General features: G+C 40.9%; 1 protein-coding gene across 1 annotated transcript in view; it reads left to right on the forward strand.

Annotated features, from left to right (window-relative positions):
- Nucleotides 1-3,097: 3,097 nt before the first annotated feature.
- The window catches only part of dpydb (dihydropyrimidine dehydrogenase b), a 121,420-nt gene continuing 103,213 nt past the window's right edge, over nt 3,098-21,304 (forward strand). Inside the window, exons 1-3 of the mRNA XM_020467257.1 lie at nt 3,098-3,366; nt 13,490-13,600; nt 19,609-19,691. Coding sequence (XP_020322846.1) covers nt 3,337-3,366; nt 13,490-13,600; nt 19,609-19,691 — 224 coding nt within the window. The 5' untranslated portion in view covers nt 3,098-3,336. The remainder of the gene's footprint in view (nt 3,367-13,489; nt 13,601-19,608; nt 19,692-21,304) is intronic.

The following is a 21,304-nucleotide window of genomic DNA, read 5'->3' on the forward strand; positions in this document are numbered from 1 at the left end:
GTCAACAAGTCGAGCAGTGATTTGAGCAGTCACTCAAATCCATTAAAGCCAAGATAATGGAATTCATTGCCCTTGACAATCAACCGTTCTCTGTTGTGGGTGATGTTGGCTTTCACCAACTGGTCGAGCACCGGTACACACTACCAAGTGCGCTATTTTTCAGATGTTACCCTACTGGAGTTACACAGTTACTGCTAATGGTTTCATGACATACATACTATGAAACGTCGTTTGGGTCTTTGTGTGTCAAAAAATATACAGTAGCACTGTCAAAGCTGTACAAAAAAGTCTGCAAACAAGCAAACACCGGTCACGAATGATGTGTTTACAATACCGCGTTGGTAATAAAGCAATATTTCTTCGACCGCAACTTCTGGGGTAGCTAGCTTTAGCTTGGTATCTAGCTAGCACCAATACAAACAGCCTGAAAACCATGACCAGTAGAAACTGCAGTAATTTTCATTATTCTTAGCAATGATTTAGGAATTGCTTAGGAAGTATTAGCTAGGTTGCCACTTGTTGTTCGCCTATTGAAATTGAACTTATTTTCATGAAAATAAATAGCTAGCCAGCTACTTAAACCTGTTGCCCAAAGCTAACGTTATAAGCAGCCAGCTAGCTTCATCTGACTAGTGAGGGTCAACCGGACCGGGTTATGTGTTGTGAAGCTAGCCACAATAAGGATTAGGCACAATAGTGGAATGTGTGGTTTGCCTTCATAATAAAAGTATGTTATTGACAGTGACAGAAATGAACACAAATAGTCGAATTATGCCATACTTTTATTTTGAAGGCTAACTGCAAAGTCCACTAATTGTGGCTAATCCTTATTGTGGCTAGCTTCACATAGATGGGTCCGACCACCATTTATCAAACAATAACTGTTTTATAAATTAGGGTTATTTTAGATGATAACACCTAGATTATGTAGTTTTGCTTTGTTTTGGGTGAAGAACATTGTTTGCATCCATGAGCTAGCTAGCTTTTTTTAATGACCAGCACTGTAGATGCACGAGACAACTTTACCAGCATTATAGCTTACGTATCGATGGATCATTGTGACATATGAAATACGAGTGATAGTGTAATCAATGTGTAATAACTACGTAAAAAATTGATGAACACGTTAAATGATTATGTGACTTGCAGTCATATTCAGGTCCTGATTCGTCAACATGCATATTTGACACGTCAAATAGGGTTATTTTTGACATGCAAAGACCCAAACAGCGTTCCATACAAATCCTGGTCGAGAATGAAATTACTGAACAAATGAACAATGAAACAGCACAGCAAGTAAGTGAAAGGTTTTGATTATGCTTAACTGGTAATGGGGACATTACAACAAAATAACTTTTTGGTCAGTGTGGTGTGTGTATGTGTGTGACCTTTATTTAACTAGGCAAGACAGTTAAGAACAAATTCCTATTTACAATGACGGCCTACCACGGCCAAACCCGGATGACACTGGGCCAATTGTGCGCCGCCCTATGGGACTCCCAATCACGGCCTGATGTGATACAGCCTGGATTCAAACCAGGGACTGTAATGACACCTCTTGCACTGAGGTGCAGGGCCTTAGACCGCTGCATCCATGTGTGTGTGTTAACTATTTAACTGTAATAGAATGCTTAAAAGGCCACTAAAATGTTAAATATCAGATATCTGTATCTGCCAAAAATGTCATATCGGTGCATCACTACTAGTAACCTACTGTCAGTACTGTCATTGCATTTCTATTTTAGTAGCCTGCCTTAGACAATGTTTCAGAATTCGCTGGCAGTCCATCAGTCCATGAATTCAAACGTTCTGCTAACAGGTCCAAAACATTTGCAGTTGCTTTTCAGAAACTGTTCTTTCAGAAACGGACAGTCCTTTCCCAAATACAGCATACATTACTGCTGAAGAGTAAAACATTCTGACAACACAGTAAATAGACCGATAGTTTACTGAAATAGTTGACTGTATGGGTAGGCTACATGTGGTGTGCTATAGGAACATGACATCATTGCACATCTTAGAACGTATACCAAGGCAGACCATAGAAACCCAGTAATCTATCCAGTAATATATGCTACATATTGAACAACAATTAGTTGTTTGCATGCCATGGCCTAATGCCAATAGTTCCAAATAATACCGCAAATAAAGCCAAGGAAGTTATTGTCTACATAAAAGGTAAATGCAGGGAGTTTTTCTCGTTCACCCACGCACAGTTTTATGATAGGTCTGATTTATAACCGGAAACATGCTTATGTATGGTATGGCATGTGCCAAGTGTATAATTCCTAATATTTCTGTATGTGAGCAGACTTTTCAGAAATGGTGCACACAGAAATGTGTGCCATTTACGCTATAAATGCGTAACGTTTATAAATGAGGCCCCTGGATGGTGTGTCTCCTCCAATATCTTTGTTTGCAGGTGAAAGACAAATCACAGCTCTTTTATTGCACATGGCCAGGGTTGCACAACTGTCCTTGAAAACCGTGGTGGTGAAAGGCAGCAACCAACACAGCAACCTACAGTAGCCTACCAACTGGGAACGGATGTCAGTTCAAGGTCTAGTTTTGATTTACATTTGGTTGAGTTGTCAACTAATGTAAATTCAGCACCTCACCATGTCATTGGATTTAGGTAAAACAGTCGGGTGAAAAAAAGACTAAATTCCCTTACTTTAGGTTTTCCACCTTGTTTGTACAGTCATCATATTGACTTTTTAGGTTGAAATGACCAGAAACAACCAGTTTTTGCCAAGTGGGTGCACATGTGACCCTGGACAAAGCATCCACTTGTATTAGTATGTATGTGTGTGTGTGTGTGTGTGTGTGTGTGTGTGTGTGTGTGTGTGTGTGTGTGTGTGTGTGTGTGTGTGTGTGTGTGTGTGTGTGTGTGTGTGTGTGTGTGTGTGTGTGTGTGTGTGTGTGTGTGTGTGTGTGTGTTTTGCCCAGTGTGTGTGTGGGGGGACGCGTGCTGACGGTTCAACATGATGCAGAACAGTTATCCATGCTATGTGCCCCCTCCTCGCCTTATAATGGACTCATAACAAACTTTAACCTTTCAAACTCCCTTATCAGTGTGATGACATGTCTGGCGCCACCATTTCGAACTAACAAAATAATTATTGGTCCAACGAAACACAACAGTCTTTATGGACAACATATGTGCTGCTGTGTTTAACTGGATGCACATTTTTAAATAAATATTTGATGTTTCAGACAGCGCATTCGAACTCAGAATGGAATAAGCTACTACAGAGCACAAGAGAAGTTTTGAACACACAAACCGAACGGTTTATTTGAACTTTTACCTGACAGACAAATGACCAAAAGAGAAACATGCTGAGTAAAGACCTTCCGGACATTGAGGTACATGATTTTATAGTTGTTAATCTGTTTTATTCACTTGCAATCTCAATTTGCGACCCCTGGTTTTGGGAGTGAGGTGTCTTTTTGCTTTACTTTTTATGCGCAGTGTTTAGCCTACCTACTTTAGCCATGTCGTAAATAAATCTGGGTTGACAAACTGCTAGAATGAGATAGATTGGAGCAGCGAGCAGGAATTTACAAATTAGCCTACTCTTCAGGTTTGACAATTTATGGAGGTATTTTTCTTTGGGATTTTATATTACTTGTTTTTTTAGGCTGCATGGAGAAAGAGAACTTACCTTAAAATAGTATACTGTGTACATGACACTGCAACAAAATTTCCCCATGGGGACAATAAAGTCAGTCAGTAAGTAAGGTAGTAAGTAGTGTTATTTTGAGCAAGGTGTTAGATAAAGTGGCACCACGAGACCGTTTCTTCAGTCTAAGAGAGCACATGCAAGCTTTGCACGGAAGTTTGCCGACTACTTTGCCATCTTTTCCTTATGTGATAGACTCACACACTTGGGGGGGAAATTACAAACCAATTACCGTTGCTTTAAGAATTGTCCTAAACATTGTAATAATAGTCGATTGGGGATTCCACTACTTCGATAGCCTACAATTTTTGTTTTATCAACACCATGCATAGGCCACTTTTACTAAAGGCAGAACAGCTTATGTAGACTGAACCAACAAAAAAACAGGAATAAGGATATTTTGTATCTGCCATTTGACCAGAAGGCCGAGTATAATCACCTTGCAAATACTGTAATCAATGATGGGACATAGGCCTATATAACCTAAAAATATGAGCTTTATACAATAATATCTGGTATTACTGAATATATCATTGTATTAAACCAACCCAAGACATGCCGGTGGATGGGCATGCATAATATCCTTTGACAATACCTACACCTCTGCCTAGGTGACATGTAGACTTCCTTTTACTGAAGACATTTGAATGGAGAGTGTCCCGGGGTAAGTGACGGCCTCCATTAGCATTTCTATTAATGGCTGTTATGACAACACTCATGCGACCTTGGCTGTGTCAGGGTGCGCTTAAGACGTGGTCTAAATGACTCCTGTCAGCTGTCGAAAATAGCCCACTAAATGTCATCATAACGGCCGTCTGCGGGGCAATTAAACCGGCCGTTCATCTTGTGCTGCGCTGGAGACATCTCCTTTTAATATCCTGCCTTTGTGAGAAAGCTAAACGTGCACCTTTGTGTGTGCTCATGGATTCATTAAAAATGTCTAGGATGGCCATCAGTGTTCGTTAGAAATGAGATTAATGTGTCCGCTTACAGAAAGGTCTATACACTTTATGTCTGGCCCTGAACCCTGCCAGGCCAGCCTAAAGAACAGGACTATCAAGTCAAGTGCAGGGACAGGATATTGGCAACATAGGCACCAAAAATTGCCATTTAAATTATGACAAGGAAACGTGTGTCTCGCAGACATCCGCCTCAGTGTCAACGTCTAAGTCTAAGCATGAAACCCCTTAGAATAATCCTACAAGTGTTGGAGGCACTGCACGTTTTATACCTCAGCTGAGTGATCACCCACGTGATATATATACCGCACTTTTAATGTCGTCCTACTGCGATATAAGCTTAATGTTCCACAACGTCCCTCCACCGTCGTTCAGCGTATTGTATGCCACTCATTGATAATGTATGGCAATGGTGACACTATACCCATGACGTGTTGTATATTTAACCCAAGGATATGTAACCCAGTGATTTAACTATTTGAGTAAAGCATAGCATAGGGCTATAGGGGGGGGGTCTATCACATACTGTAAAAACATGCAAAAACATTAACTTACACATTTGTCAAAGAGCATAAAGTCCGAAAGAGAGAATGTTAGTCGAGGTTCAGGTGATGCAGGCGGGATGCACAGGCGTTGCATCAGAGTGTGCTTGGAGGTAAGAGGTCATGAACCGATAGCCGAGCTAATCTTTATCTTATCTCTTCAACAATAACCAAGAGGACATTTGGATTTCCTGGAATGTTCTGTTTCGGGCGTAGTGTGGCGTTGTGATCGTCATAAAAGTGTCTGCTGACCTGTTTGTAGAGGTCTGAACATGACTTGACACTATAAAGACCCCAATAACTATCTGCTTACCTTGGCATTAGGGACGTTCTGACATGGTCAAAATAGCTTTCTAACAGTCTCTCATTAGACAGATGTTCCCAGCTAGGGATGGTACCATGACATGGATGTAACATTTTCTCTTTGAACGTTCCGTTAACCCTTTCTAGAAATGCACCCAAAACAATTGTTGCAGGAACGTTCACTGTTTGCTGGGAAGTTTTTACAGTGATTCTGTCAATGATTCTCCTCTTATCCCTTTTAAACGTGATTCTTCATGGTGATTACCTGACACATACACTTATTTCTCTTAATCTCGCTCTACCTATCGCAGAACTTTTAACCTATTGGAATCAGTGGCTCTATAGTGTGTGCAGCGCCAAAGAACCACTGACATGTAAATAGATGGCCTAGCAAATGTAGCTCCTGGGTAAGTTCACTTTGATTGCTCTGTTAATCAATCAGCAAGTCACAGATCATTCCAGGACTTGCCAACATGAGACTGCCCCCCCCCCACCCCATCTCTCCCACTCCTCCGCCCATCTTCTTATCTCTCTTTCTCTCTCTCCACCCAACAGTGAGCTAAATCACACATCATCTGTCTTCTGCTGTCCCTTTTTCCTTTAGTTAAATCATTCCCCTGAACACAGGTGACAGCCCTCCTCCTCCTCCCGGGAAAGTGTGTTTAAGTACCCTCTGGCCCAGCTTGTGAGGTCAGGGACGTGTGGTGCTCTGAACTTCTGCACCGCAACTCTTCCCACCCTCAACTCAGCCCTCCTCCTCATGCAAGATAAGGTCCCCTTGGCTGGGGCAGTTATCCAATCACAATCATGTTCTTTTTCCTTGCAATTTGAGAGAGTATATTTGGATTTCTGTTTACAATAATAGAGCCACTATATTTTACTATGTGCAACTGGAGAGAACAAACTTAATATTGATTCAAGCATGCTTTCTTCCCCTAGGCGAGAAATGCTACGTTGCTTTAGCCTATAAACTGGTTTCAATCGAATTGGGCCTTTGGCCTTGGACCATGTCCTTTAGTTGTGCGATTTTGTTAGGTTTAATTTCCCCATTCTAGTTAAATACAGCGATATTCAGGGATGAACCCAAGCAGGACAGCCCACACTCTCTATAACCTGTATCACTGCATCAGATGTTGGAACTGAATTAATATTGCTGAATGCCCCCAGTGCAGTGCAGTAGGATACTGTTGCTTTATCTCACCCATGGCGGATCAATATGTGGAAATTCATCTATCGATTTCCAGGTGAAGACACAGGGCAATAAGACAGTGAATTGCCAGCTGATGTTTAACTATCCAGCTCCGGGGAGGAAATATGTTACTTTTATGAAAGACTAGAATCTCTAAGGGAGTGGCTGGGGTCTCTTGTACTGATCTCTGGGCATTCTGAGACCTTAGTCAAGTTTGTTTGAAGTATGATGGTATTCAAAATGGCATTCAGGGAAATTGGAGGGAGACCGACAGAGCTCTTTGTTTGCACTGTGCTATTCTTCATACCCCCTCAGTTTCATGAAGTTGAACCTAAAAGTAAGATCAAAAATACCATACTGCAATAGCCTATTACTAGGATCATTGGTGTCCAACTAAAATTATCTCTGAATCTATGTAGGCTACACCTATGAGTGAACAATGACTTATATATACACTAAATTACTTATAGGGGGAGCAGTGTTGATCCCCCCCTCCCAACACACACACCCCTACTCAGGTTTTGTCTTTATTTTGCTATTTTGTAGAATAATAGTGAAGACATCAAAACTATGAAATAGCACATATGGAATCATGTAGTAACCAAAATAATGTTAAACAACTCAAAATATGTTTTATTTTTGAGATTCTTCAAAGTAGCCACCCATTGCCTTGATGACAACTTTGCACACTCTTGGCATTCTCTCAACCAGCTTCATGGGATAGTCACCTGGAATGCGTTTCAATTAACAGGTGTGCCGTGTTAAAAGTTCATTTGTGGAATTTCTTTCCTCCTTAGTGCGTTTGAGCCAGTCAGTTGTGTTATGACAAGATAGGGGTGGTAAACAGAAGATAGCCCTATTTGGTAAAATACCAAGTCCGTATTATCGCAAGAACAGCTCAAATAAGCAAAGAGAAATGACAGTCCATCATTACTTTAAGACATGAAGGTCAGTCAATCTGGAAAATGTCAAGAACTTTGAAAGTCTCTTCAAGTGCAGTCACAAAAACCATCAAGAGCTATGATGAAACTGGCTCTCATGAGGACCATCACAGGAGTTACAGAGTTACCTATGCTGCAGAGGATAAGTTCTTTAGAGTTAACTACACCTCAGAAATTGCAGCCCAAATAAATACTTTACAGAGTTCAAGTAACAGACACAACTCAACATCAACTGTTCAGAGGAGACTGCGTGAATCAGGCCTTCATGGTCGAATTGCTGCAAAGAAACCACTACTAAAGGACTAATAATAAGAAGAGACTTTCTTGGGCTAAGATCCACAAGCAATGGACATTAGACCGGTGGAAATCTGTCCTCTGGTCTAATGGGTCCAAATTTGAGATTTTTGTTTCCCAACACGCCATGTTTTCATGAGTCAAAGAGTAGGGGATTGGATGATTTCCACATGTGTGATTCCCACTGTGAAGCATGGAGGAGGAGGTGTGAGGTTGAGGGGGTGTTTGCTGGAGACACTGTCAGTGATTTAATTTAGAATTCAAGGCACACTTAATCAGCATGGCAACCACAACATTCTGAACCGATACCCCATCCCATCTGGATTGCACTTAGCGAGACTATCATTTCTCTTTCAACACGACAATGACCCATGGGCTATTTGACCAAGAAGGAGAGTGATGGAGTGCTGCATCAGATGACCTGGCCTCCACAAACACCCAACCTCAACCCAATTGAGATGGTTTGGGATGAGTTTGACCCCAGAGTGAATGAATAGCAGCCAACAAGTGCTCAGCATATGTGGGAACACCTTCAAGACTGTGCAAGACTCATGAAGATGGTTGAGAGAATGCCAAGAGTGTGCAAAGCTGTCATCAAGGCAAAGGGTGGCTACTTTGAAGAATCTCAAATTGAAAATATTTTATTTTGTTTAGCACTTTTTTGTATATTAACTTATTCCATTTGTGTTGTTTCATAGTTTTGATGTCTTCACTATTATTCTACAATGTTTTTTTTTAAATAAGAAAAACCCTTGAATGAGTAGGTGTGTCCAAACCTTTGACTGGCACTATATATGTGAATCATCAACTGGATTCAGTCTTAAGTAGCAAAATATTTTACATTGGATACAAATAGAGACTCAGACAAAATGGTATATCATACACAACATTTTTGAGGAACAATGGAAAAGTAATTCTGCTCTGAAAGTTGATACAGTTGTCAACTCACCTTTGAGAAAAGGGCATTTGAATGTTTTTGGTACCTACTGGAGAGCTCTCCTTTGTCTACAGCCATTCTGCATTGTTCACACTCTCTTAAGCCAGCCTCACCCATCTCTTTCATAAAGATTCACATGAGGTCATGTGCTAAACAGCGAGTATTGTAGTAAAGATTAAGACTAAAAGTGGTAGTAGCCTATAATAAAGAAAAATTCCAGGTAAACAGAAAGTGTTCAGATAAAAATATTTTATAAATATTAGATAACACTTACCCAGACACACTTGTCTAAATTGATGGGTCATGTGAAAGAAATGCTAGAACCCCCAGCCACATCCAGTGGTGGAAAAAGTACTAAATTGTCATACTTGAGTAAAAGTATAAATCATTTCAAATTCCTTAGATTAAACGAGACGGCACAATTATTTTCTCTCTTTTATTATTGACTGATAGCCAGGGGCACACTCCAACACTCAGGCATAATTTACAAACTAAGCATTTGTGTTTAGTGAGTCTGCCAGATCAGATGCAGTAGGGATGTTCTCTTGACAAGTGTGTGAATTGGACAATTTTCCTGTCAACATGTAACAAGTCCTTTTGGGTGTCAGGGAAATTGTATGGAGTAAAAAGTGTACATTATTTTCTTTCAGAATGTAGTAAAAGTAAAAGTTGCCAAAAATATAAATAGTAATGAACAGATACCCCCCCCCCCAAAAAAAACTTAAATAGTACTTGACCACTCTGACCACTGCCCAAATGCCTTCACACCAGTACATTAGTATACTTTATATACTGTTACACACGCACTTATCACATAGTATTCCATACATAAGTTAAGGCCATGCAACCTGAGTTGAAACCTGAGTGAGGTGCACATGTACAGTACATAAACAGATGCATGCGCCATATTTTTATGTGGATGCACCATATATTTATGTGGATGCACCATATATTTATGTGGATGCACCATATAATTATGTGGATTCACCATATATTTATGTGGATTCACCATATATTTATGTGGATTCACCATATAATTATGTGGATTCACCATATATTTATGTGGATTCACCATATATTTATGTGGATTCACCATATATTTATGTGGATGCACCATATATTTATGTGGATGCACCATATATTTATGTGGATGCACCATATAATTATGTGGATGCACCATATATTTATGTGGATGCACCATATATTTATGTGGATGCACCATATATTTATGTGGATGCACCATATAATTATGTGGATGCACCATATATTTATGTGGATGCACCATATATTTATGTGGTGGACACTTGATATTGTTGTGGTATGTCACAAAATCATGTTACGTCCACACATATCAATATTCATTTTATATTTAGAAGTCTTGCTAAGTGGATGTAGTTACTGTATATGCATAAAATCAGGGGTAAAGTGGCTGAGCAGCAGGATAACAAAAACAATTGTAGCAGCAACTTACGTGTTAGGAGAGAGTCATTTGAATAGAGGCACTGCAGATAGTGCTGATGACTGGTCCGTCAAAACCACGAATGAACAAGGGAATCTATATTCGGAGAGCCTGTTTCTGTCCTGCCCTTTACTTAGTTGCAAAACTCCCTGATCTTCTCAAGAATATAAGTTTGTCTAGCTGTGTCCAGTTCAGGTCGTGCTTGTACAGGTAGAACATCTGTGGGAGGAAGGATGTCAGCGTTGCGCAGCAGCTGAAACCTGGTCCCGACAGTCCGAAATCTCCTTGGCGACAACACCAGGCTACAAAGCTGTGAAACAGGGAATAACAACAACAACAAATCAGAAGGCATTTACAACCCTGCACAACATCAAGTCACCTCACAAGTTTAGATAAGAAGAATAACCTCATGCAATGCAATGAAAATGACTTTCACCTGAAGTGCTGGTACTGCTTGATCTGTGGCAGCGGCCTGAAGTACAGAGTGTTGTTGCCAGCCGTAGCTTTCCACCAGCACCGTACCATCCTCCAGTCCAACCAGCTGTGGGATGTGGCCCCTGTCACAGTGCTACCCTTCACAACACCAGCAATCTCAGACAAAGTGTTCACTCTGGTCTTTCTGAAGCGCTGCTTGTTGAGGCCGAAGCACCAGTCGGGGGGGGGGGGGCAAACTTGGTGTGGCCTGTGATCAGGAAGTGAAGGTCCAGACTGTGGTGGAGCTTGTGCATTGTCCGCCAGGCACAATACCAGAGCACAAACTTGTTATTGTTTTGGCCACTGCAGTTATCACAATTCAGGTCCACACGTATTTCCCCAATTTCGTAGTTGGTGAAGAAATGGTGCATGTACTGTCGTTGATGACTGCGCTGCTGCCTTTGCTTGCATGGGCCAGCTCTCCTTTTGATGGGAGGCATTAGACCATTCTCCTTGGGTATGACTGGTGGAGGAAAGTCAGGTGTGTTCTACTGATGCTGAAAGACAAGTTCCAGATGCATACATTTTAGCATTATTATACAATCGATGCGAAATGGCATTCTGAGATAATGTTAATGTTACTGTTCCCACTACAATAACAAAAAATACTTAAATACATATAATTTGGTCCTTGAAGCATTTATTTAAAACACTGTAGAATTCCATTCATTCCTATGGAGTACTGCTCCTATTGTGGAGTGACAATATGGCCGAATGGTGGCTTCAAGACGCTCAATGGCCAAAACATAGCATCAGCAGTACAGAGTTTAAATGCCACTGCTAAACGGCTGACATCGCTTCCTAATTTCTGCAGTGTGTGATTGTGATTTTACTGACTCTGTGGAATTAGTGATGTGGGTGCCGGGTGTGATCAGTGGAGACTGATAAAGTCAGCCTCCACTGCGAGGAAAGGAGAATATAATTGTATTTAAAATTGTATCTGGATTCCTCCTGCGGGAATGGTTTTCTCTACCCTAAAGGTATAGCAAGACACTTCCCCAAATTATTTGTTTGATAATGTAGTCTTACTCTTTAATAAAATAGAGGGCTGTTATCAATATCATATAATATTAATGAAAGCTATTTTCAGAACTGTGCTTCGTTCATTTTCTGGTGTTTTTAGGGTGTAGCCTAACTATAGAAATGAATGAAACTTGAATCATAGGCAAAGTCTGATAAAGAATACAACAAATGCATCTCCGCATCTCAAAATAATACAACTGTTTCCACACAACAGGCACTGTGCCATAGGCTGAATACAGCGTGTACTCTCTATACGTCCCTGACATACATTGATAGTGGTTTTAATAATAGATTCACTTCAGTTTCTCACCGAAGTGCAAATTGTTGCTTCAGGTTTGGCTGACCTGTTCATTCCCCCACTGAAACCTAAGGAAGAAAATAACTTGCAGATAGCAGCCCCGTTTCATTGTTGTTCTTTGTGTCATGACCTGAAAAACATTCAAACATTGACAAGACAAAAAAAGTTATTTCTGAATCATTTGATAACAACGTACCACAATTTACACTCTACTTATAAACGTACTAAGAGCTGTAGGGCTTTCATCCGTGTTCATTGGTATGCGGGTCTCTGTTGAATGACATCTTGGATCTGCTTGCTTTGTGTTTCAAGCTTTAATGGTGTTATCCGGGCTGGCACCCGCCTCACAAGCTGCCTTCAAGTCTCAGTTCAGCACCAGGACCAAAAGTGGCTCATTTCAATTTGCGCTTGGCCTTTCTGTTCTTCCCTTTATCTGATTGTGCTAGTCGTGTGTACTGAAACTAATGCAGACATGGTTCCCCTTCACCCTACAAAGAGCATGAAATGAGTATTAGTGTGCCAGTGATAGCTGTTTCCTTTTCTGTTTATGCCCCCCCACTTCCCTCCTCTCCCTCAGTTAGCTTGGCTGTTAATTGTGTTTGCCATCTGAACAGAGGACCCTGCTCTACATTTGTGTCCATCTTGAAAGACTTGCTCATACCATGATCATTTGACTGGCAACCGTGAATCAATGGGCAATGGGTGTCAGAGAACGATACCTCACAGGATGAGAATCTAGTACTCAGCCTCAATGTGGGTCTTGTTTCACGGTGCATTTGCCTGCTTGTGAATTATGGATTAGATGAATGTGTTGTGTAATTAATACAGGTTGATATTACAATACGATGGTGTTTTAGCACAATCAGTGTTAAAGGGAAAATCCCTTATAAGAACTATCTTTGAGCATTTTTGTATTAGTCCACTGTTGATACAGTCCCACAATATTTTGCATGTCAGCAGTCAAGTTTTCAAGATATTGGACCTTCAAGGAGCAAAGTGTCACAGGATACATTTTTAAATGATTTTCTTTATGATTATTTTTTAGTATAGAAATTGACATTTTCTCTCCATATAAACATGTAGCCTAAAGGTAAACATATGCTTTACTAAAACACACCAAAAAAATCCTTCTTACCATTAACGATTCGGCCTAAAACAATTCCTATGTGCCTCAATGCTCACTCCTTTTTATGTCTCTGTTTCTTCCAATATAACCTGCATTTCCTCACATGTACTACTCTCAAACCCACTCAAGACTGAGACCTTTATGGTGTTGCAACCCACTCTCACAGCTTATTGTGAATCAGACACGAATTGTCTATTTCACAATAGTGTGTTGGGTCAATAAGCCGCCCTGTGTTAACGAGCCATGTTCAATGTGCCACAGAGTATCCTGTCTCTGAACCCGAGGGTGCAGACCCACGCTGCCATCCACTCAACGGGCGCCAAGAAGACAGAAAGGAAGCACTGGAAGAGAAACCCAGAGAAGAGCTGTGATGTAAGTCTGACATCTTTCCTTCCTCTATACAAACTGTTTTTCATTATGCTCCATGTTCATCTCTAGGGCCAGACATTTTTCCTGACCCTGTGACCCACCCCCAGAAAAAACTGTAGGCCCAGGAAAAATAACTAGGGCCCAAAGTTTTTTCTGGAGAGGTCACTTAGTGAGAAAAAAAAATGCCCTGATCCGATGATGTAGTTACATTCATATCCCAATCATTCTTAATGTCACGCTTCCCTCTTCAGTCCTCATTGAAATATTTTGGAGTGCCTATCAACAGCCTGAAGTATCAGCTTTAATGGGACATGAATCAGAAAGACCATACCCAGCAGCTGCTGCCCTAAATCGGTTAAATATTGCACATTTCCTCTGCTTATCGTCTCATAGCTCCAGCCTCAGTCAAGGCTCAAAACCATTTTCAAATTCACATTTTTTTATGCTTTTCCCCTCTGCCGTGTGGCAATTGTTCTAATAAATAGAACAATCTCGTTTCCATAGAACCCATATTAATAAGATGCTTATATTATGTCGGCAATTCCCAACACTAAGCATTTTGTCTAATTATTAATAATAGGGTCTCTAGATGTTGGATTAGACAAATCCTTTGCAGACTATAAATGCAACACTGGTAATTTCAGTGAAAATGTCATTGGTTATCCCAGTGGCGACCTGTGCTGGCGGTTGTAATTGGAAATGTAATTACAGTATATTGTATTGTATAGCACAAATGAGCTCGACTAACATGTTAGACTTTACAGAATCAAGTCCTAAATCATAAACATTACAGCCTTTTCAGCTGTCCACCGCACTTCACTCTCAACATGTTAAATTGGCATTGGCAAGGTTTTTTTTAATGAAAAGCTTGTGCCTCTTTGTAACCCCCCGGGCGAGATGTCACAGAGGTGTTGGTTTTGTAAGGGCTAATTCTATTAAGGCAGACTGTCAAGTGTATTCATTGTGTTATCCTAAGAGGTCAGAGGGCAAGGTTGATTGGGGGGGGGGGGGGGGGGGGGGGGGTAATTGCACATGGGAAGAAAATCTCTACCTGCCATAACAGGATGGCACAGCAATAGCAGGACCCTCCAAAACAGCTGATTACAATATGCAGACTAATATGGGTTCCCTGAGGGAAGGAAACGAGGGAGCGAGAACAGCAAGATGTTTGAACGGGAACACATGGAGTGTTTTGGTGTTGATTTTTCCAAACACGTTATTATTAGTTCCTCCTAAAGCACAAACATAATATAATAGTCACAATTGAAGTACTGTTAACGCAGCTTTTAATGTTATTCCTAGCAGCACCACGACAAAGCTCAATATATTACACTTTGAATGTGGGGTAGGAAAGAAAACGTGTATGCATTTAAAAGTACAGTCTAGCTAGTGAAAGTCTACACACCCCTTGCACAGTCTTCACATTTCTCTGCTTTAAAATTAAATCTAACAATGGATTATATTAGATTTTTTTCTCCCCCCTATCGATCTACACAACCTACTCCACATTTTCAAATTGAAAGAACAACTATAGAACATTTTCCTATTGCTTTACAAATACTAAATGAGGATGTATTGATTGCGTACGTCTTCACAGCCTTGAGTTTATACTTGGTGAAGCACCTTTGGCACCCAATACAGCTGTGAATAATTTTAAATATCATTCTACCATCCAAAAAAACTCATCTTAGAGCAACATAGTGAGCTCTATTTTCATGTCATCTGACCAGAGCACCGGATTATATCCAAGTGTCAATGCCGTTTAGCAAACTCCAGCCATTTACATTTGTTGGACGACATGAAAATAGAGTTCTTTGGCCACACACACACTAGTGGTGTGGGTTTGGAGTCGAAAAGAGAATGCATGAGCAGAAAAGAACCCCTGTAAAATATGGTGGTGGAGCTTTGATGTTATGGGGCTAATATCCTTCCACTGGTCCTGGGGCCTTTGCTGAGGTCAATGACGTCATGAACTTTACCCAGTACCAGGATATGTTAGCCAAAAACCTTGTTGCCTCTGCCAGGAGGCTGAAACTTGGCCGCAAGTGGATCTTCCAGCAACACAATCACCCCAAGAATACATCAAAATCTACAAAGACATTTTTAATTGGTCACAAAAATCTACATTTTGCAGTGGCAATCTCATTCCAGGACTTGAAATCCATTGAAAACCTGTGGTTTGAATTGAAGAGGGAAGTCCATAAGAGCAGACAAAGGATTTCAAGGATCTGGAAGGATTCTGTATGGAGGACTGTTCTAAGATCCCTCCCAATGTGTTCTCCTATCTCATATAAAAGTTTAGAAAAAGGCTCAGTGCCATTATCCTCGCAAGGTGAGTTATTGAAAGGTATTGAAAACAGGGGTGTCAATAATTTTGACCCCTACCTTTTCGCAAAAAATATTATATTATTATATTATATTACTATATTACTTAAGTCTCTTTCTCCAAGCAATTGTATTAGTATAAAATAATATAATTTTATTATTTTGTCAATATTTTCTTAACTCTAAACTCTTAACATTGTTGGTTAAAGGCTCGTCAGTAAGCATTTCAAGGTAAGGTCTAATTCACCTATATTGTGTTCGGCGCGTATGACAAATAAAATGTGATTTGATCGTTACTTTACCCTTACCTATATGTACATATTACCTCAACTAACCTGTAACCCCGCACATTGACTCGGTACTCCCTGTACATAGCCTCGTTATTGTTATTTTATTGTTGCTCTTTTATTTTTTTCTTTCGTTTATTTAGTAAATATTTGTCTTCACTCTTATTTTTCTTTAAACTGCATTGATGGTTAAGGGTTAGGGCATGTGACATAACAATTGATTTGAATTTCACTTTCATTTTTTGCATACAATACAGCTCAGTATTTGAATGATATACAGTCATTTTCACTCATCTTTATCAAGGTTGTCAATAATGTCAGACCTCACTGTATATCCATTGTTTCTATCAGAATTCCTCAAGCTCAGTTGGTTGGGAATCATTGATGGACAGGGCGGAGTCTGGACCATTCAGAAACACTCCACACCTCTTTGCCATTCAAATGTGTGTAATTGTCCCGCAGAAAAAAATAAACTTCTATCCCAAGGTTAGGTCTTCAGATGACTTAGGAGGGTTTACCTGGGCTTTGCTCCTTTCATATTTATTTTGCTCCTAACAAACTCCTCAGTCCCTGCTGGTGACAAGCAGACTCATAACATGATGCTGCCACCACAATACTTAGAAATACAAATGGATCAACAATATTGCATTCACTCTACATTACTGGCCTCTATGACAAAGTGAAAATATGGAAGCCTGTGTTAAAAAAAAAATCACTCTAAATCTTCCATTCTGTTTGCATCAAGACCGTTAAGTAATACGACAAGACAACACAGCAGAAATATTCACTTTTTGTTCTGATTTAAAAACTACAGATTTGGGTCAAATCCAATACAACACAACACAGAGTGTAACCCAGAGACAAGGTTTGAATATAGCTGTCCATTTAATGATTCCCAACCAAATTTACTGAGCTTGAGCAATTTTGACAAAAACAACGGACGAACAGTGCATTTGGAAAGTATTCAGACCCCATTACTTTTTCCACATTTTGTTATGTTACAACCTTATTCTAAAATTGATTAAATAGTTTTTTTCCCCTCATCAACCAGCAACCTAAAATTTTGCACATTTCTACAAACATTTTAACTGAAATATAACATTTACATAAGTATTCAGACCCTTTACTTAGTACCTTGTTGAAGCACCTTTGGCAGCGATTACAGCCTCGAGTCTTCTTGGGTATGACACTACAAGCTTGGCACACCTGTATTTGGGGAGTTTCTCCCATTCATCTCTGCAGATCCTTTCAAGCTCTGTCAGGTTGGATGGGGAGCGTTGCTTCACAGCTATGTTCTGGTCTCTCCAGAGATGTTTGATCGGTCCCGGCTCCGGCTGGGCCACACAAGAACATTCAGAGACTTGTCTCGAAGCCAGTCCTGCGTTGTCTTGGCTATGTGCTTAGGGTCATTGCCCTGTTGGAAGGTGAAACTTTGCCCCAGTCTGAGGTTCTGAGCGCTCTGTAGCAGGTTTTCATCAATCTCTGTACTTTGCTCCGTTATTATTTCCCTTGATCCTGAATAGTCTCCCAGTCCCTGCCGCTGAAAAACATCCCCACAGCATGATGCTGCTGCCACCATGCTTCATGCATGGATGTTGGCAGGTTTCCTCCAGACGTGACGCTTGGCATTCAGGCCAAAGAGTTCAATCTTGGTTTCTTCCGACCAGAGAATCTTGTTTCTCATGGTCTGAGTCTTTTAGGTGCCTATTGGCAAATTCCAAGCGGGCTGTCATGTGCCTTTCACTGAGGAGTTGCTTCTGTCTGGTCACTCTACCATAAAGGCCTGATTGATGGTTGTCCTGAAAGGTTCTCCCATCTCCACAGAGGAACTCTGGAGCTCAGTCAGAGTGACCATGTCATCTCCCTGAAAAAGGCCCTTCTTCCCTTGATTGCTCAGTTTGGACAAGCAGCCAGCTCTAGGAAGGGTCTTGGTTGATCCAAACTTCTTCCATTTAAGAAGAATGGATGATGGAGGCCAATTTCAACCCTGCAGAAATTGATTGGTACCCTTCCCCAGATCTGTGGCTCGATACAATCCGGTCTCGGAGCTCTACGGAAAAATCCTTCAAACTTGTTTTTTGCTCTGACATGCACTGTCAACTGTGGGACCTTATATAGACAGGTGTGTGCCTTTCCAAATCATGTCCAATCAATTTAATTTACCACAGGTGGACTCCAAAAAGTTGTAGAAACATCTCAAGGATGATCAATGGAAACAGGATGCACCTGAGCTCAATTTCAAGTCTCATAGCAAATTGTCTGAATGCTTATGGAAATAAGGTATTTCTGCTTTTTATTTGTAATACATTTCCAACATTTTCTAAAAACATGTTTTCGCTTTGGTATTATGGGGTGTTTTGTGTAGACTGATATTTTTTTATTTAATACATCTTAGAACAAGGCTGTAACGTAACAAAATTTTGAAAAAGTCAAGGGGCCTGAATACTTTATGTTGCGCTAAGAGTTGCAAAGTCGGTAGAATATTATTCCAAATTATTCACAAGACGTGCGCAATCAAGAGATATATTTTTTTCTTTTACTTTTACTTTGAGAATGTGGAGTAGGTTGTGTAGGGGGGGGGGGGGGGGGGGGATGTCATTTGATCCCTGTTTAGATTTAAGGCAGCAAAATGTGAAGACTGTGCAAGGGGTGTGTAGACTTTCACTAGGCACCGTGCATATCGATTACCCGAGTGCCTCCGGTGTTTTTAATGGTAGCAGGCAGGAGGAAGAAAATGATATATGCATTAGCTTTATAAAGTCTCCCACCCCACTCCTTACGCAACTCCTCTCCACTCCCTACACAAACTTCTCACTGCTCTTTAATCAAAAATGGGCCTATTGTGATGGCTGTATTTACTTGAATGGTTTCTCTCTCAAGTCTTTTCTCCCATCGTGCGTCATCAAGAGGATTAAGTCAGTGAACTGAGTCTGGGCCTGAACTGTATTAGGCTATTGGATGAAGTAAACGGCGTATGGTGGACTTTGTTTACGTTCTAAAATGGATCTCAATAAAAAATCCCCCCAGATAATGTAAACCGTGTCACGTTACCATGTTAAATAGCACAAATTAATCCTCCTTATTTGAAACAGGGAATTTAAATCAAATCAAATCACATTTGATTTGTCACATACACATGGTTAGCAAATGTTAATGGGAGTGCAGTGAAATGCTTGTAATTCATAAGAGGTCTGTAGCTATAGTGCATTACTCAGTGGTCTAATCCTCCTAAAAGGTCATATATAGAAATCGTAGTTGATCTCTATGTAATGTATTAGTTTAGAATGTATTCAGCTGTTATAGTATTTTCATGGCTCTGTTTCGAAGGATGGACTCGTCATCTCATCATGCTACAGTATGTAATATAGAATCTCTCTCTCTCTCTCTCTCTATCTCCAGAGCTGCGTCAAGTTGGAGAACAACTTCGACGACATCAAGCACACGACTTTGAGCGAACGGGGGGCACTCCGCGAGGCGTTCAGGTGAGAGGAGGAAGCGAGGAGAGGAGAGGAGGGGGGGATCACCATGGAAACGTCCCCGTTGCCATGACAGGAGTGGTGATGGAAGGATGGGGATGGGGGGCGGCGGGGGGCGGGGGGGGGGGGGGGTGGGGGGGGGGGGTTCTAAGTCATTCCTCATTATTGGAGGAACAAATGAGTTTCATAGCCACCATTCAGCCTCTCCCTCTCGGAGGGGTGCATTTGTCTGAAGGGGAGGCCTCCCCCGAGGCCAGCGTCTTGGCTCTTAAACACAGGAAACGCCAAGCCTGGCTGCACGCTGGGAAAAAATGTAAATGTTTCATTTGTTGCTGCTCGCTAGAAAATAATGCTTATGGGAGTCCCCAGGCAGTATTGGAGTACTTTAAGCGTTGACTCATAAGGGTGTTTGCAATTAGAGCTCAAGATTTATTTAGCAGTCATTGGAAATCACAGGAGGGAGACCTTTGACATTGTGACAAGATTGCCAATCTGTTCTCTTGTCTGAAGATGTTTGCTTTACCACATGGCTAGCTACATCAAGGACCGATTTAATTCCACAGTGACAAATAACATGCATACATCTCAAAGTCTGTCATAAGTAGAAGTACATTACATGACCAAAACATACATATAGATAGACTGTACTGAAATATAATAATTATAATAATGGTTCCATAAGCCATTTTACGAGCATAAAGTACTGGATATGGTTAAGTTTTTATCATTGTGTGTTCTGTTTGAGCAGCCAATAAGATTCACAGGTTTGAATCAAGATGACACTAGTTCTTTTAACAGAGTGTGTTTGATCAATACCTTTCGGAAACTATTTTGAAACAGTGAAAGTGAACTTTATTCTGTTGGTCTATGCTTCCCTCTGTTTGCTGAGTCAACACAGCCAGCATAGTTGTAAGGTCAGTTGGGTTGTTACGGCTCAACTTACCTTGTCCGCTATGTTTTCTATGTTCTAAGCCATGTTTTCAACACTATTATGTTTACATGAACTCTGATTATTTCCAGGTATAGACAACATCCTAAAAAATAAATGTAGATATCTTTATTAGAAAGAATATTATATTTGCCTTGACAGAGTGATGCTTAATGTTTAAAAAAAAATGGCTCAACATACCCCACTATTCCCTACATGTGAGAGCGGGCGAGGGCCCCTGCAATGCTAGTGAAAGATGCAGGTTCCCTGACAGCTAATAACGTCTGACATCAAAGTCCAGCCCGTGCCTTTATCTCAACACGATCACAGTAAAAGGCAAAGGAAGGGCTGGAGAGTCGGAGAGGGAGGGGAGGGGGAGTGTTCCTCCCAGGGTAGGAGGGTGTGTGTGTGTGTGTGTGTGTGTGTGTGTGTCTCCTAGGGTAGGAGATGAGGGGTTGAGTGGGAGGGTGGGTGGGTGGTAGGGCTGGTGGGGTGTGTTGTCAGTGGCCACGGACTGCTGCAGCTTGCTGACATCCTGTTCTCATGACTTAAGTTGAGTCATCCAGGATCCAGGAAGTGATGTATACAGCAGGGGTTGGAACATCATTTTTTCCCCATAGTTTTGTTCTGAACAGAACCATTCTTTTTTTTGTTCCATTCCACTGCAAAATAAAGTTATGAACCGGTTCGA

Source organism: Oncorhynchus kisutch, linkage group LG30 (assembly GCF_002021735.2).
Source record: "Oncorhynchus kisutch isolate 150728-3 linkage group LG30, Okis_V2, whole genome shotgun sequence".
Classification (NCBI taxonomy): domain Eukaryota; kingdom Metazoa; phylum Chordata; class Actinopteri; order Salmoniformes; family Salmonidae; genus Oncorhynchus; species Oncorhynchus kisutch.